This window comes from Marmota marmota, unplaced genomic scaffold (genome assembly GCF_001458135.2).
Source record: "Marmota marmota marmota unplaced genomic scaffold, marMar, whole genome shotgun sequence".
NCBI classification, from domain to species: Eukaryota; Metazoa; Chordata; class Mammalia; order Rodentia; family Sciuridae; genus Marmota; species Marmota marmota.
The window spans coordinates 10,694,188-10,708,997 of record NW_025999842.1 but is presented as its reverse complement, the minus strand read 5'-3'; the positions used below and the strand labels follow the sequence as shown (position 1 = coordinate 10,708,997).

The 14,810-nt window shown below is 41.7% G+C and overlaps 1 protein-coding gene across 1 annotated transcript in view; it reads left to right on the top strand.

The window, feature by feature from the left end:
- Gabrr2 (gamma-aminobutyric acid type A receptor subunit rho2) overlaps positions 1-14,810 on the top strand; it is a 61,230-nt gene that overhangs the window by 29,483 nt on the left and 16,937 nt on the right. The window contains exons 3-6 of the mRNA XM_015499315.2: positions 9,541-9,608; positions 11,727-11,950; positions 12,757-12,839; positions 12,992-13,132. Coding sequence (XP_015354801.1) covers positions 9,541-9,608; positions 11,727-11,950; positions 12,757-12,839; positions 12,992-13,132 — 516 coding nt within the window. The remainder of the gene's footprint in view (positions 1-9,540; positions 9,609-11,726; positions 11,951-12,756; positions 12,840-12,991; positions 13,133-14,810) is intronic.

The window sequence follows — 14,810 nt, the reverse complement described above, 5'->3', positions numbered from 1 at the left end:
GGCTAACAGTTACCAACCTTTCTTTGACTGTGGCCCACAGACAGATTTTGCTGCTGCTGGGCTTCCCCCATTTTATTCCGTGACACAGTCTGGAATTTCTCATCACCCCTCTGCCCTCTGTTTTTGCCCACTCTGCTGGAGGTGAGCAAACCTGCACTTCACCATGGCAGCAGCCTAAGAGCCCAGGCCCAGGTGATGGCCCAGGACCTTTTTCTGGGTATGTGAGGTCCAGGCACAGTGGACAGTATGCTGGTGTGGTAGGGGTCCCCCCAGGCACCTGCAATCTCAGGATTCAGATTTGCAGAGTATGGCCCTTTAGTGATTTGGACACCAGTACTGAGAGTTTGGTAGAGACACTCTTCTCTCCAGCATGGATTAAGCCCTCTGAGGCTAGCACCTCTACCCAGTAAGTGCAAAGGGAGATTAAGAAGGAGTAAGATTCAGGCTTTACCCTCTAGTAAGTAAGATAGGTCATGGTGATAATGACATGATAATATAATTATTTATAGAGAACATCCTATATGGCAAAACTTGCTATAGGCTTTACACAGAGTAGCACAATTAATCCTCATAACAATCATATAAGGACAGTATAATTATTGTCCCTATTTTTCAGGCAGGAAACTGAAGCACAGAGAAAAATGTATGCCAAAGATCACACTGCTAGGAAATGATGGGGACGAAATTTAGACCAGGCAGTGTAATAAGTGATTTATTTATTTAAATTTTTGAATCATAGAGTTCTCTGAAAGTCTATTTCTTTCCCAGATTAAGGACAATTCACAATCTCTCTGTCTCTGTCACACATACACATGGTGAGCACACAGAGACACATGCAGAATTCCTGCACCATTCCCTGGTGGCTCTATGGACTCAGGACATTCCTCCCCACCCCTCTGCCCTGCCACCTGCCTTACACAGTTGATCTCAACGTGGGGGCATGGGTGGATGGCAACAGCACTGACTAGCAGTCAGGAGCAGGTGGGAGGTGGTGTGAAGGACATCGAGGGAGGGGAAAGGCAAAGCCAGGTGGGGACCTGAGGGACAGAGAGATGGTCCATCCTGCTCTGCAGCCTACATGATAGCTTTCACGGGCTTGTTTCTCATTCTCTGTTTTTGGTTATTCTTATAACAGAGTCTCCTCACTCCACTGAGGAACTGGTTGGGGAAGATAGGAGTGGTGAATTCAAAGGCCTGCTTCCTTGGTCTAGTTTAGAGCTGAGAATGACCTCATTCTTCTCCACCTGTTGGACCACAGAGCCTGAAACATGTCCTTCATCCCTCCCTCCCATATATTAGAGGAATTCTGTACCATTGGCCTAAGGTCCTGTCACTATTGGCATGCCAACTGCCTTCCCCTCCCTGGTGTGTGCCAGTGGAAGTCAGGTGGGTGGGTAGGGAGGAGGTTCTGATGCTCTCTTGAGTACAGATTTTGGAGGTGGACAAATTAGAGGGACAGCCTTTTCTGGAGGATGATGAGGAAAATGGATGAGTATTATGGGATGCTATTCTTTGGATCTTGAATGTCTCACAAAGATCCATGTGTTCAAGACATATCCCCCAGCTTGGTGCTATTGGGAGGTGGAGAAAACTCTAAGAGCTGGGGTCTACTGGGAGGCCCGGGAGGGGAACATGCCCTTGAAGGGCACTGTGGGACTCTGGTCTCTTCCTCTTCCTTTTTCTCCCTAGCTCTAAGGGGAATGGTTTTGCTGTAACACAGGCTCCCCGCCATGGTGTGCTGTCCCTTCACTGGAGGCCAAAAAGCAATGTGTCTGCCCAATCATAGACAGGAACCTCCAAACCTGGGAGCTAAAACCACCCTTTTCTCTTCATAAGTAGATTATCACAGGCAATATCACAGGTTATAGTGATGGAAACTGACTAGCACATGAGGAAAAGAGCATAGGATGCTGTGGGGCTGTGAAACTTCACCTAGAGTGTCAGGGAAGCCTCTGGGAAGAAAATAGCATGCAAGCTGAGACCTGGGCAGTCTGACTAGATTGAAGAGTTTCTTAAGCTCCCTCACCCTCATTGGCTCAGACAAAATTTTAAGACACTGCTTCCAGAAATGGTTTCTAAAATATTAATAGGTGTTACTTTTTTTTTTTTTTTACTATTTCTTATAACTTTGAGCTGTAATCAGCATTAACAAGGGGGCTCTAAATAAGTGCACAGTGAAATGGCTTAAAATAAAGGAAACACCAGGTAACCAACATTCAGATCCAGAAAAAGTATTTATCTTCCCTGTTGGAGGATATATATAAATTATGGTCTGTTTGCGCCATTAAGGCAGGGCGGCCACTCCTCTGGGAACTCCTGGGTTGAAATTTCCCAGTCAAGAATGCCCAGGGATCATGCTGGCCCCTGTCTTAGCTCACAACCTTAGGTCAAATAGGCTCCTGGAGATGGGTGTAGCCTGCCAAACACCAATCAACCTGCTTACTGCAAGACCCCTGGCCACACTGAGAAACAAGCACTGAAGCAAGACTCCTCTCGCTGAAACCTTATCCCTGCCTTTGATGTACTCCCCTTTAGATAAAGAATTGGGGTCTTTTTCAGTTGTTTAGTTCCAGTTCCTATTAGGACTGGAAGACCCATCAGACGCTCCACTTTTTAAAATCTAATCTTTGGCTTTGTCTTATTTCTTACTGATTATTTCAGACCTTTTATTTCCTCAGGCAGCTCACACCTCCTGAGTAGGACCCTGCTCTCTCTTGGTGCTGGTTACCCTATTATACTTCCCCACAGATCCACAGCTTCTCCGCATGTTCTTCCAGTTATTCCATAGCTTCCTCCCTTTTCTTTATAATCTTCTTGCCAATGTGTGCAAGCTTCAACCCCGTTATTTAGTTTTGTATGTTTTGGGATTTTATCATACTATACATTCATCCATGAGATGAGTCATCCACATCATTGCATGTAACTATAATATTCCATTGTATGACTATACCAGAATATATTTATCCTATATTATAGATGGACATTATGGAAATTTTCAACTTTTAACTATTACAAATACTATTTTGTGAATAATTTGTGTATGTCTACTGGTGCTTATTCACATGTATTTCTAAACATGGAATTCCTGGGTCATGGGTTATGTATGTCCTTCATTTTGCTGGATAATGTTTTCCAAGGTGATTGTGCCAATTTACACCCCTGCTGGCAGTGTATGAGAAACTCAATTACTCTACATCCTTGTCAACACTTAGTGTAATTACTCTTCCATTTGAGCCAGTTTTGTTGGTATATAGTAATTATGTCTCATTGCGGTTTTAATGGAGTTATTAATGAGGTTGAGCACTTTTTCATATGTTTATTGTGTATTTATTATTTTTTGAAGTGCTTGTTCAAGTCTTGATATGTTTTATGTTTCTGTTATTTTTGTATTGGGTTTTCTGACTTGTTCTTAAGAGAACACTTAGGAGTTATTTACGTCTTCTGTATATAAGCCCTTTGTCAGTTAGGTATTGCAAATATCTCACTCTATCATTTGCTTTTTAAATTATTCATGGTGTCTTTTGATAAAATTCTTGATTTTTTTCAATGTAAAATTTTCAGTGAACCATAATATGCATACCGAAAAGTGACCATGTGTAGCTTAGTGAATTATCAAAAAGGGAACACATTCATTTAACAATACCTATGTTAAGAAATACTATTTCCAGAACTCTAGAAAATTCCCCTTCTCTTACCAGTCAATATCCCCTCACTGTTATCCTGACTTTTAACAACAAGCATGAGTTTTGGTAGGTACTCTTTTTTTTGTTTGTTTGTTTGTTTGTTTTTTTGAATTTTTCAACGTTTATTTTTCAGTTCTCGGCGGACACAACATCTTTGTTGGTATGTGGTGCTGAGGATCGAACCCGGGCCGCACACATGCCAGGCGAGCGCGCTACCGCCTGAGCCACATCCCCAGCCCGGTACTCTTTTTTTAAAAAGATTTTTTTTAGTTGTGGATGGACGCAGTAACTTTATTTTATTTGTTTATAATTTTTTATATGGTACTGAGAATTGAACCCAGTGCCTCACATGTGCTAGGCAAGTGCCCTACCACTGAGCTACAACCCCAGGCCTTGCTAGGCAGTCTTAATTTTAATTTATATCATTGGTCTTTGCCTCATACTTGTGCTTTTTGAGTCCTCATTAATAAGTATATGGATATATTATAAGCCTGAGGTAGAAATATATTTTCTTGTGTTATGTTCTGGAGTTTGTTTTTGCCTTTCACATTTGGATCTACAGTCCACTTGGAGCTATTTTGTATTTTGGATGATTTTCATATAGATAGCCAGTTGTCCCAGAATTGGTTATTACAGATACTATTTTTCTGCAGTGCTCTGCCGTGATACACACTTAAGCATCCTTGAGGCTGTGTGTCTGTTTCTGGACTCTCCACTCTGTTCCATTTGTCAGTTGTCCATCTCTATGCCAGTCTTTTACTATCTTAATTACTGTAGCTTTATTGCAAATCTTGACATCTGGTAGAACAAAGCTTCACCTTCTTTTTCTTCAAGAAGGATTTCTCTTAGACATTTTAATTTCTTAATGATCTCTTTGTCACAAGAAAGTCTAATGGAATTTTGATTGGAAGTGCCCTGAGCCTTTTGGATAATAAATATTGGATAATTAATATCTTTACAATATTGAATATCTAGTCCATGAACTTGATGTATTCTCCACTTATTTAGGTTTTCTTTAGTTTCTTTTCATGTTTCAAAGTTTTCTAAATCTTGCACAAGGGCCTATCTACCTTCACTTTAGGGTCCCTGTGCAAAACAGTCATCTGGCCCTGTTGTTTACTTTGAAATTTTTAATTATAGACTCAATTTTTAAAATAGTTGTAGGACTTTGCAGGTTCTTACATTTGGCCTCTTATTGATGTTGATTGACAGGTTGTATGTTTCTGGGAATTTGTCCATATCATCCACATTTTGAAGAGTGTTGACAAAAACTTGTCCAGAATAACCTCTTTTTGTCTTTTTTTTTTTTTTTTGGCTTCTGCACAGTGATGTCCTTTTCATTCCCTACACTGGCTATTTTTGCTTTTCTTCTTTCTTGGAAGATTGATCTTATCAGAATTTTATCTATTCTTTCACAGAACCAATACTTGGCTTTATCAATCCTCTTAGTTGTATATTTATTTCTATTTCAGTGCTTATTATTTTACCTTTATAATTTCCTGCCATCTACTTTAATTTGCTATTCTTTTCCTAACTTCTTATGAAGGGTGATTAGTTTGTTAAATCGAATCATTTCTTCTTTTATGATATTCTCAGTTAAGGATATAAATTTCTGTGTAAGAAATACTTAGCCTACATCCCATGAATTTTAGTATGTTTTTTAAAAAAATCATTTAGCTAAAATTTTCTAGTTTGTATTATGATTTCTTCATTGACTTATGGGTATTTCAAAAGTATATTTCTTTTTTTTTAAGAGAGAGAGAATTTTTTAATATTTATTTTTAGTTTTTTGGTGGACACAACATCTTTATTTTATTTTTATGTGGTGCTGAGGATCAAACCCAGTGCCCCGTGCATGCCAGGCAAGCACGCTACTGCTTGAGCCACATCCTCAGCCCCAAAAGTATATTTCTTAATTCCCAAATGTATGGAAAAAAATACACACACACACACACACACACGAAATAATGACACACAGAAAAATACCTTTTCTTTTGGGTTCTGTGATGGCTCCTCTGACCCAGCTCCCAAAAAGGAGGCAAGGCAAACAAGAAAAGGAGCATGCCTTGAACCCGGTTTTATTGGGGAGAAGCTATTAAATGAGGCAAGGGGTAGGATTACAAAGGAACAGGTGAGTATAATTCAACCCCACTGGGTAACGCCTACTCCTGGAGCCACGCCTCATTATCCGAATGGAGCTAAAGTCCAAATCATTCTGGGGTGCTATAATTGTTCAGTATCTCTTTCTCAGGACTTAAGGGTGTGTATTTCCAGATTGGCTCCTGAAAGCTCTCTATGATGCCTGCATCTAGTTATATTTTTGTTTTAATTTTCTAATGAATGTTGAGATACCACCTTATCAATTCTAATGCTTTGAAATTTGTTGAAATTGCTTTATAGCACAATATATCATAAATTTTTATTCTACTCTGTCCTTTCTACTGTCTAACCAACTCTATATTCATTTTTTTCTCTCTGCCTTTTTTCTTTTTGACTGGTTATTTATTATTACTATTATTATTATTATTATTCCTATTTTTGTTTAGAAGGTACAAACTCTTACCATTACCTGGTGGTTCCCCTGAAAACAGAATGAGGAGTCCTTGGCTTATCACATTTGTATGTTAATCAGCTGCTTCTACTGTTCTGGACAATGCAAAGACCTCAGAACACTCTTAGGCCATCTCTGCCCTTGTCTGCTTAAAAGCTATTTTTGTAATGTATTTTAGTTCAGGCTTTTCCATTGCACAATAAATTATCAGTAATGTTTTGCATAATTGATGTTCTTTTAGAATTTTGCATATATTTACTATTTGTGTTGTTTTTTATTCCTTCTCACATGTCTAGCTTTCCCCTTCAGATCACATGTCTTCTCCTTGAAAGACAACTTCAGTTGGGGTAGGATGCTTGTTGGCAAATTTTCACTTTAGTTTATCTGAAAATTCTGTTTCATATAGATTCTTGAAGAGTCAATGACATAAGTCTTCATTCACAAGTTGAGCCCTAACAGTGCTTTCTAGGATCATGAGAAGAAAAGAATGGTGGGAAAGAATGGAACTGAGGAGAGCCCTTTGCTAATTATGTATTTCCCTTATGCTGCCTTGAATTTGCCACCTCTTTGGCTATCCTACCTGAAATCCCATGGACTTCAAATTGGCTCATTATACCCCAATTTAAAAAAAAAAAAAAAAAAAACATAACAGTGCTAAATGACCAAGTCATGAAAACGTAGTTTAACTAGACTACTTTCCTTCTGAAAGGACTCTGCACACTCAAAACATAAAATTGTTAATGGAAGAAGAAAAAATCATTAATTCAGAAGAATCTCTTCCCAAAGTAGGCTGGGAAGGGTCACAAAGTGGAAAACTCAGACAATCCCAGCAGTTGTATGGGTTAGAGGCAAAGCTTAAATCATGGAGGGCAGCGACATTGGTATCTGTTCAAGATTAAACTCTAAGCAGTTCTCAAGCCTCCTGAATATACATGGTCTAAGATGGTTTGCCTACAACAACCCAGGGCACATGAGATCTTGACCTGCTCCATGTGGGCGTTATCTTGAGAACACTGAAATCTTCCCAAGAGGTTTTGCCAAATTTCTTTGAAAAAGGGCAACTGGAGGTGTGGGAACGAGCTAGGTCCTGAGACAGAGAGGCACAGGAAGAGTCAGCGTGTGTGCTGATGTATTTTATCTGGAAAATACCCTGAGCCAAACAGCTCCTAGTCAAACACTGTGCACATTATCTGAAAACCAGGTCACTGAAAGTTTATCCAAAGAAGGCAATTGCTATACTGTTTCTTCCCTTTGGCTCTTGGAACTATGTAGCAGGTCACCTGGCACTCCAAAGGAAGGGAATGAGAGGGTAAAGGAGACCAGATAGAGAGTGTAGCACACTTTGCACAGAGCACAGCGGTGTTTTAATATCTCAGACTGAGGAAGGATCCAGAAGATAATTAACCAGCCCCTGTCCTCTGATGGCAATGTTGGGAACCTCAGCACTGAGTGGAGATCTGAATACTGGGGAAGAGGGTCCAGGTGTCAGGCTGGCCTCCAGTTGTTAAGTATCCCCCCTCCTGGGGGATATAGTGGGTGCCGGCTGGTTGGCCCTGAGGAGGGGCTCCTCCCACCCTTACCATTCCACTTCTGGAACTTTCAAAGCACCCCTGCAGCCTGGAATAAGTAGAGAACATGGCTATTGGAATAGGGCTTTCTCATGGGCCCTGATCTAAACCATAAATTGAGGAACATGGTAAACTAGAAAGATCAGTTTACATTCAGATTTATATGAGAAGGAAAAAGAAAAATAAAGAACAAAGCAATGCACTCATGTGCTTTCATGTTTAAGATCACAGAAAATATTCTCTCAATCCCATAGTAATAACTGAAATACTTTTCCATTCCATCAGCCTCAATCAAAATCCCAAATTTTAATAGTGTTTTTTTTTAAATATTTATTTTTTAGTTTTAGGCAGACACAACATCTTTGTTTGTATGTGGTGCTGAGGATCAAACCCCGGCCGCACGCATGCCAGCCGAGCGCGCTACTGCTTGAGCCACATCCCCAGCCCCAATAGTGGTTTTTGAAGTATTAGCAAACCTATGGGGTCTGGTGGGATTAGGAGAGAGTCAGTGAGCCCATCCAATGCCCTGGGCTACTTCTTGCATTTGGGCTGGAATTGAGGAATGAACCTTCTAAATCTTACTTTGTCAGGATCTCTGATCCTCCTTCCCTAGCTCCAGTTGAAGTTCCTTCCAATTCTTCTCATTCCCTGAGACCCAGACTGCCCTGTTGCCTAAGGTTTTCTGGGCTCAGATCACAGCAGCTCAGGTCAAAATGTCCTATTCTTGCACTTCCTGATCAGGGCTCAAAGTCCTGGGTGCAGCTGCCAGACAATTTCCTCTCTCTAAAAGCCTCTCCCACAAGCTGCTATCTGACTCTTCCCAGCAACATGTTTTTAACTGTGACTATAATGGCATTTGTTCATATGTTTTGACAGACATAGGTTTTGAGGGTTTTTTTTTTAATCTAAATTTTTAAATGTTAAGATCTTAAAAAAAAACCACTTTGCTGAAGAATAACAGACATAAGGAAGAATGCACAAATTATAAGTGTACAGCTCACTAAACTGTCACAAAGTGAACTTAACAATGTACCCATCATCCAGCTCAACTAAAAGGACAGGACCCCATAGATAAACACAGTTTTAGAAATCCTTCCAGGATCCAGATAAAATTGAATATTTATTTAGGTGCTATGTTATTTCACCTGACATGCCCTGAAAAGATTTCAAAATCATGTAGATTATTGTCTTTTCCTGTGATCTAAATTTGCATAGAGACCTTGTCTCACTCTAGATTGAAAGTTTCCAGAAGGCAGGACTTCAACTACTTGCTAGAGTCTCAGTAGGTAGAATTTCAGTAGTTGAATGAATCCAAATCCCAGCACACAGATAAACCAAACTCAGGTCAGAGGCTCTTAGGGCTTGTTCTATCCTTCTTGGATCTTACAGGAGGACAAATGACCAGAGTCTCCACTCAGACACTAGGGCTGTTTTATTGCCTTCACCCCATAGAGACATCCCTAGGATACAGGAGGTAGTGATTCAGCTCATTGATTCATCCAACAAGCATAAATTAAACACCAAGCTTGGACCAAGAAAGGCACCTAAAGCAGACACAGTCCCAGGCCTCAGTGGAGAAAGCTCAGCTTCCCCACACACCAAGAACTAGCACGAAAACCCACAGGGGATTCTGAACCACTGCTTCTTCACTTTCGCAGTTCTGGCTCCCTGGGGAGGTGGGTGGGAGCCGTCTCCCACCAGGAGTGTGCCTTAACCAGCTCTCTCTGCTCTTCTGCAGGCCCTGCCATCCCAGTGGGTGTGGACGTGCAGGTGGAGAGTCTAGACAGCATCTCTGAAGTGGACATGGTATGCAATACCCTGGGCCAGTAGCCCCCAGGGAAGGGTCCCATGGCTGAGTTACTGTGAGAGCCTGTGGGATGGTAGCTTTGGTGTTGCAGGATGTGTCTGAGAGGGCAGGGGAGAGGAGCCTTCCCTTCAGTGTCCGACCTTATCTCTTTTCCATTCTGCATTTCTAGTTTGCAAGCTACTTCTTTCCTCATACACCTCTCCCTCTGGCCCTCTCAGGCATCTCCTTATCCTTTAGGTCTCAGTTGAGATAAGGCTTTTTCTAAAGGGCTTCCCTGACTACCTGGTCTAAAAGTTTCCTGTTTTTCCCTTTAGCTCACATCATTCATTTAAAATGTGCTATCAATTTATTTTGGGGGAGGTGTCATGTATATTAGTCATCCCCCATACTTGACTATAGGCTCCACAAGTACAGGAACTTGTCTTTCAGTTTTTTGCCCCCGTATCTCCAAGCCTAGCCCACTGTGGGACCTATGGAGGCTCTCAACACATATGTGGAATGAAAGAAAGTGAGGGAGGGTTTCCTCATGTGTCCTTGAAGGGAGGAGGCTTCCCTGGCTCCTTTTTTGTTTGTTTAGTCTTTTGCTGGTGCTGGGGATCAAACCGAGGGCCTTGCACTTGCTGAGCATGTGCTCTACCACTACTCCCCATCCCTTCCCTGGCTATTATTGGACCCAGCACAGCAAGGCTGATATGATACTGATGCTGTGCACCCTCATAGCTCCAGCATCTGGAAAGGAGGGTATCCAGGTGTGAAATGTATGAATGTGACAGTCTCCAAGATGCTACAGTGCACACTGCCAAATCCTTTGGATATCCAACAGTTAGGTTCAGCTCCAGAACCATTTGGGTCTGGGCCTAGCCTGGCTGCTTTAAATCTGAATCAGTACAGATGTCCACTCTGGATGTGAAGGCTCTTATGAAAGTGTGACTGAGGATCTCAGAGAGAAGTGTCCAAAATGACTTGCTTGTCTTAGAGCAATCCACCAGTTGCTCCACCACAAAGAAAATGGTAGGTAGGTACTGTCCAAGCTGGCCTTGCACATGTTTGTGAATTTACAATGTGGCACTCCCCCTGGGCAATGTCCCTCAGAGCATGGTCTCTAGCTGTGGGACCCAGAAGGGACATTTGGCTCACATCTCCTCCTCACATAATTGGCTGTTTCTTCATGTATGGAAGAAGAATTTGTGGCAAGTGATGGTCAGTCTAGGGACAGACTTTCACGTAAGCCTAATCTCTGTGCCTGTTCTTTCTTTCTTCCCTTCCTAGGGCTTCTTCTTGGCCCACCATCATTCACTCTCTTCTCTATCCTTTGTCCACTTGCTTCCATTTGCATCTTGTGTCCTATCTCTGGCCATGGTATAAGAACCAAACTCTTGGGTTTGACCATCAATTATACAGACAAGGGGATACTTTATTTTTATTTTTGTAGTGATGGGAATCAAAAGCCAGGGCCCAGCATATGCTAGGCAACTGCTCTATGACTGACTTCCATCCCCAGCCCAAGGAGACAATTTTTAACAGGATAAGCTTTTGAACTGGAATTACAGTAGGTATGCAGTTGCCTGTGTCCTCATCCATTCATCTTCCCATTTTTCCATCTAACAAATATTTATTGAGTACCTAACATATGCTTTTCCAGGCATTACATCTAATGATGAACAGGGATTCAGTGATAGTCAGGACACAATTATGCCTTCAATGATGGTAGAAATTTAATGGTAGAAATCTTTCTAAGATGAACCCTTGACTGTTTAGGTTTCTGAAACCGGCCACCATGCCAAAATGAAATGGTTAGCCAGATAGGTTAAAAGCCATGTACTCAGGGTCTAGTGAGTGAGAACAGAGCTTTGGAGGAAATTCCTGCTGCTGGCCAGCAGGACAGGATGACAGCATCATGCCTATAAGTTTCCTTTGTGGGTTGCTCTGTCTCCTGGGCTCCAACTTTATGAGGCACAAAAATGAGCCCTTCTCATCTGCAGCAGCACCATCACATTGGCTATGGTGCCCAGGGCTGTGGAACTGTCCCCCTGACTCTGGAAGCTGAGAACAACAGAATTTTAAGGAAGGAAGCTCTCTGAACCATTTCAGTCTGGTCTTGCCCCTGGCTCCCATAGGACTTCACCATGACCCTGTACCTGCGGCATTACTGGAAGGATGAGAGGCTGGCCTTCCCCAGCACCAGCAACAAGAGCATGACCTTTGATGGACGGCTGGTGAAGAAAATCTGGGTCCCAGATGTGTTCTTTGTTCACTCCAAAAGGTCATTCATTCACGACACCACCACTGACAACATCATGCTGAGGGTGTTCCCAGATGGTCATGTGCTGTACAGCATGAGGCAAGTATCCATGGGGCCATGGTTTCTTGTCCAGTTTCATTCCACTATGTATGATCAGTTCCTTTGGCCTGGAAGAGTTTGTCACTGTGATCTGTGGGATGGCATGAGCCTTCCGATGCCAGTCAGAATTGTCCAAAAATGAAAAGGCCACCCAGCAGGTGGAGACCTCCATATCACTGGGGGTCTTAAGCATAGCTTAGAAAACTGGTCTAATTGAGTTGTTGGAGACAATGACCTACGTACATTCCATCCTTGAGGGTGTACTATTCTAATTGATTGGTAATAAATAATAAAATACTAATAATAGCAAAAACCATTGTTTGTTGAGTGCCATTACAGGTTGGCTTCTGGACTAACTAACCAATCTTTTTCCATATCTTACTTGCCTGCTTTTATAGTTCACCAGAATAAAATAATAAAACTAGATACTTCCTGGTCTTGGGGGAAGGATGGGGCATGCTAATCTCCCAGGCTCCTCTGGGGCAGGCAGCCCTGCTGGTTGAGGGCAGTGCCCAGAGAAGAGTGCAGATGTGGGCCACTAGCAGTCAACACCCCTCCTCAGTGGCTAGAGAAGGAGTGTAGCAGCCCAGTAAAGGGGATCCAACAGAGCACTAATAACACCTGTCAGAGAAGACCAAACTCTAGAAGCTAAGGTTCTTTAAGTTAGACATCTATGTAACCAAACTTCTGAAATAAACACAAGGAGGCAGCTGCTCTTGGCCATGTTCTGTGTCTTCCTTACTTTGGGTGGGTGCATGAGCCAACAGCTTGCTGCACAAGCCAACTCTCATATCTGGGTTGTGCAGGATTACTGTCACTGCCATGTGCAACATGGACTTCAGCCACTTTCCCCTGGACTCCCAGACCTGCTCTTTGGAGCTGGAGAGCTGTAAGTATCAATGTTTTCTATTCCATCACCTTATTCCCTACCCAATCTGAGCACTGCCTGCTAGTGATAAGAGCTGTTTGCCCAGGCAGGTGCAGGACTACTCTACTGTTTCACGCCACCCAGAAATTTAATTTCTTTTCTTCTCCCCAAAGATGCATATACAGATGAAGATCTGATGCTGTATTGGAAGAATGGGGATGAATCCCTGAAAACAGATGAGAAGATCTCCTTGTCTCAGTTTCTGATTCAGAAATTTCACACAACTTCCAGACTGGCCTTCTACAGCAGCACCGGTAGCTACCTTTTTGTCACAGCCTGATTCAAATGTGAAAGAAAACTCATTAGAAATTTTTAGTCTTTTCTCTCCTCAGTGAAAATAAATTTTGATTTTTAAGAGAATCCATAGTTCTAAAATATAAACTGTATTTAAAATCAGGAGGCAGACAATAAAACAAAATTGCTACATTCTTAGACTCCATCAGCAGTAGCAACACAACTTATCCTACAAGACTTCCAGTTTTACCTGTGTAATTTAACAAGGGCAGGGTCCTATTCAACATGCTATTCTATGACCTGATTTGTAATCCTACTAAGTAAGATGGGCAGATAGCTTTCCAAGCACATATATTTATTATCCATATTAAGACGGTTGATTCTTTTTTCTTTTTTGTAGTACTGGGAATTGAACCCCAGGCCTCATGCATGCTAGACAAACATTCTACCACTAAGCTATAGCCCCAGCTCCAATGAAACATTTTTTAATGTTTAATTTCTTCTTGGATCCTGGGCTATGTTTGAAAGTTTAAGAGAACTACTTGTCAGCTCTTCTTTGATCTCACATTTAACTCTTGGATTACTTTTATTTGGACTGTTGTAATGAAGCACCACAACTGGGTGCTTGAAACAACAGGAATTTATCTGTTGCTGTTCTTGTCTAGGGAAGAACCCTTCCTGCCTATGCCCAGCTTCTGGTGGTTGCCAGCAGGTCTTGACATTCCCTGGCTTGTAGCCACACTTCAGTCTCTACCTCCACCATCACATGGCACCCCCTTGTCTCTGTATACTCACTGGGTGTCCTCTGTGTGTGTGTGTGTAGGCCCAAATTTCCCTCTTCTGTAAGGATACCAGCTATTGGATTAGGGCCTAACTTAATCCATTATAATCTCATTTTATCTCAATTCTATCTGCAAAGACCCTATATCAAAATGAGGTCTTGAGGTCACCTTCATAGGTACTGGGAATTAGAAATTCCATTTATATACATATAATTTAAAAAAAAATTTTGCAGGTTAAATAGTAAGTTTATTGCCATATCACGTGAGTCTGGAGAAGAGACAGAGTAATAATGTACTTTTTTAAAAAATTTTTTATTGTTGGTTGTTCAAAACATTACATAGTTCTTGATATATCATATTTCACACTTTGATTCAAGTGGGTTATGAACTCCCATTTTTACCCCGTATACAAATTGCAGAATCACATCAGTTACACATCCATTGATTTACATATTGCCATACTAGTGTCTGTTGTATTCTGCTGCCTTTCCTATCCTCTACTATCCCCCCTCCCCTCCCCTCCCTCCCCTCCCCTCTTCTCTCTCTACCCCTCTACTGTCATTCATTTCTCCCCCTTGTATTATTTTCCCCTTTCCCCTCACTTCCTCTTGTATGTACTTTTGTGTAACCCTGAGGGTCTCCTTCCATTTCCATGTAATTTCCCTTCTCTCTCCCTTTCCCTCCCACCTCTCATCCCAGTTTAATGTTAATCTTCTTCTCCTGCTCTTCGTCCAAGACATTTGGCATTTGTTTTTTAGGGATTGGCTAGCTTCACTTAGCATAATCTGCTCTAATGCCATCCATTTCCCTGCAAATTCTATGATTTTGTCATTTTTTAATGCAGAGTAATACTCCATTGTGTATAAATGCCACATTTTTTTATCCATTCATCTATTGAAGGGCATCTAGGTTGGTT